The sequence below is a fragment of the Monosiga brevicollis genome, genomic scaffold, assembly GCF_000002865.3.
Source record: "Monosiga brevicollis MX1 MONBRscaffold_6 genomic scaffold, whole genome shotgun sequence".
Classification (NCBI taxonomy): Eukaryota; class Choanoflagellata; order Craspedida; family Salpingoecidae; genus Monosiga; species Monosiga brevicollis.
In genome coordinates, this window is record NW_001865043.1 from 593761 (window position 1) to 595888 (window position 2128).

The window sequence follows — 2128 nt, forward strand, 5'->3', positions numbered from 1 at the left end:
GTCCCATCAAGCGTCACAACGCCCTTCGCGACGAGATGGGCCGCCTGCTCAGGTACGCCACCCTCTCCCATGTCTGGGTGGAAAAGTCTGGCTACAACGCCAACGGTCAGAGCTGCCGCATCGACCTGCACTGCCGCAACCCCTTTCCCGGCGGTGCCTTGGGCCCAGCTCTGCCCGACCTGGGCATTGACGTGACTGTGCGCACAGCCCAACCCCCGACCACCTCGCAAGCCTGCATCAAGGTGGGCGCTGCCCTTCGCCGAGCCGAAAAGGAGAAGCGCGACTACTACACCGGTTTCAACCATGGAAAAACTCTGATCGTCCCTGCGGCGATGACGACAACCGGTGGGTTCGCCTCCTCCTTTGTGGATCTGCTTGGTCAGCTCGCCCGCTGCGCCGAGGCCCGTGGTGTGTACCAGCCGGGGCTGGATGAGGCCTTTGTTCCTCGATGGAAGGGTCGCTTTGCGGCGCTGGTCCATCAGATGAACGCTGACCACATCCAGCGCCACTTTGGCGGTGTCTGCCTGCGCTCGTCGTAGGTAGGCACCGTCCCGGGGGTCCCTCTGTGGGGATCCCTGTGTGCACCCGTCACTCCCTTGGTGGTTCTCGTTGTGTCTGTTGATGGCTTGACTTGTAGTTTTCTTGTAATTTTGCTTTAATTTTTGCTGTATTTGTGTGGTATTTTTGCTGAATTTTTGTAAAGTCCTTTGTATGATGCCTTTGTCTTCTGTGGTCGGTTGTTTTCTCAATCCGACGTTGTGTCTCGTTGGATGTGAGCGTGCCGTGGTGTTCATTGTGCTTGTGCTGCGATGGCTTGTACTTGTGATGTGTGACTGCCTTTTTATGTGTCTTGTGTTTAAAATGGCCGTATCTCTGGTTATACTTGGTCGTTTTGTACGATTTTTGTTTCTATGTGCGTGATTCTTCGCGCTTGTACTTCTTGGCATGATAAAAGCCAGTGAATGTAACTTGTTCTCTTGTGTTGTTTTGCGTGACGTCGTGATTTTGATGTCGGGGTTGCACAGCTTTGCTTTCAGCTCTGAGGTTCAAACACCTAATTTATTATTATTGTCCCACCTTGTTGTGTAACATCTTGCTGTACCATCTTGGTGTATCATCTTGTTGTGGCATCTGTTGGTCCCAACAGATTGCTGATATCGCTTCCACCTGTCTTCAGTGTGATAGTCCATTCTCTGTCTCCACTGTGTGTGTGTTTCCACCTGCTATAAATGGGAGCGATCTCCCTGGATCGGTACCATTTTCCTTCTTGACCTCGGTCGTTCCACTTCCCTCCTTCTGTCTTGTTCTGTCTTGTTCCTTCGCCTTGCTTCAATCCATGTTCTCGTGTACACTTCGACTGGTTGGATACCTCTGTGACAATCGCCTTGTCCACACACATTACACTGTACTGGACATACACCTTTAATAATTTGGGCTTTGCAAATGCAAGGGGCCCCGCCTTGACCGCAAAGCTTGGGTCAATCATGTACTACGCGAGCACCCCTACGACGAGCAAGCCACTGATCTGGTCAAGCAGGTGATGGAGGCCAAATTGGTCGCCCAGTGCAACAAGTGTCACCTCTTCTTCGAAGCTGCTGGTATCAGTCAACACCGCTCCCGATGTGGTGCCAATCTGAAGCGAGCGACCGAGGCGTTGTTTCATGCGGCTGGACACGACCTGCTTGAGATTATGCGTGCTAACAGTGTGTAGGGTCTCGCATCAGTGTCTGCGAGCTGCTCAAGCTCGCCCGGCATCCACTGATGCAGCGCAGCCGCTACCCATCCAACGCCACCGAGACCAAGCTGATGGCTGCCACCCTGAGCCAGCTGTATTGGTCTGCCGTCCACTCGGACTATACCGCTGAAGAGCGAGAGATGTGCTGGGCTTTGATTTTGGCCTTGCCTAGCATGTTGTTGTCTGCTCCCTCGACCGCACTGTCTACGATTGACCTGCGCAATATGTTTCACGATCGTCTCCGTTGGCTTGTGACGGGGCAACTAGGTCGGGTCGTGGACGCCATGCGCAAGGCAGTCGCACGCAAGCAGAGCCGTCGAGGACAGCTGAACGCCGGCGCGGGCGCCCACCCGAACGACGCAGTCGACCAGAGCCTCAGGTCGCTCGTCCGCA

The 2128-nt window shown here is 54.3% G+C and overlaps 1 protein-coding gene across 1 annotated transcript in view; it reads left to right on the plus strand.

Moving 5' to 3' along the window:
• The window catches only part of MONBRDRAFT_24230 (uncharacterized protein), a gene marked incomplete at both ends in the record, with an annotated part of 1904 nt that extends 1365 nt beyond the window's left edge, over positions 1 to 539 (plus strand). Inside the window, one exon of the mRNA XM_001744444.1 lies at positions 87 to 539. Within this exon, the coding sequence (XP_001744496.1) occupies positions 87 to 539 (453 nt within the window). The remainder of the gene's footprint in view (positions 1 to 86) is intronic.
• Positions 540 to 2128: the final 1589 nt, after the last annotated feature.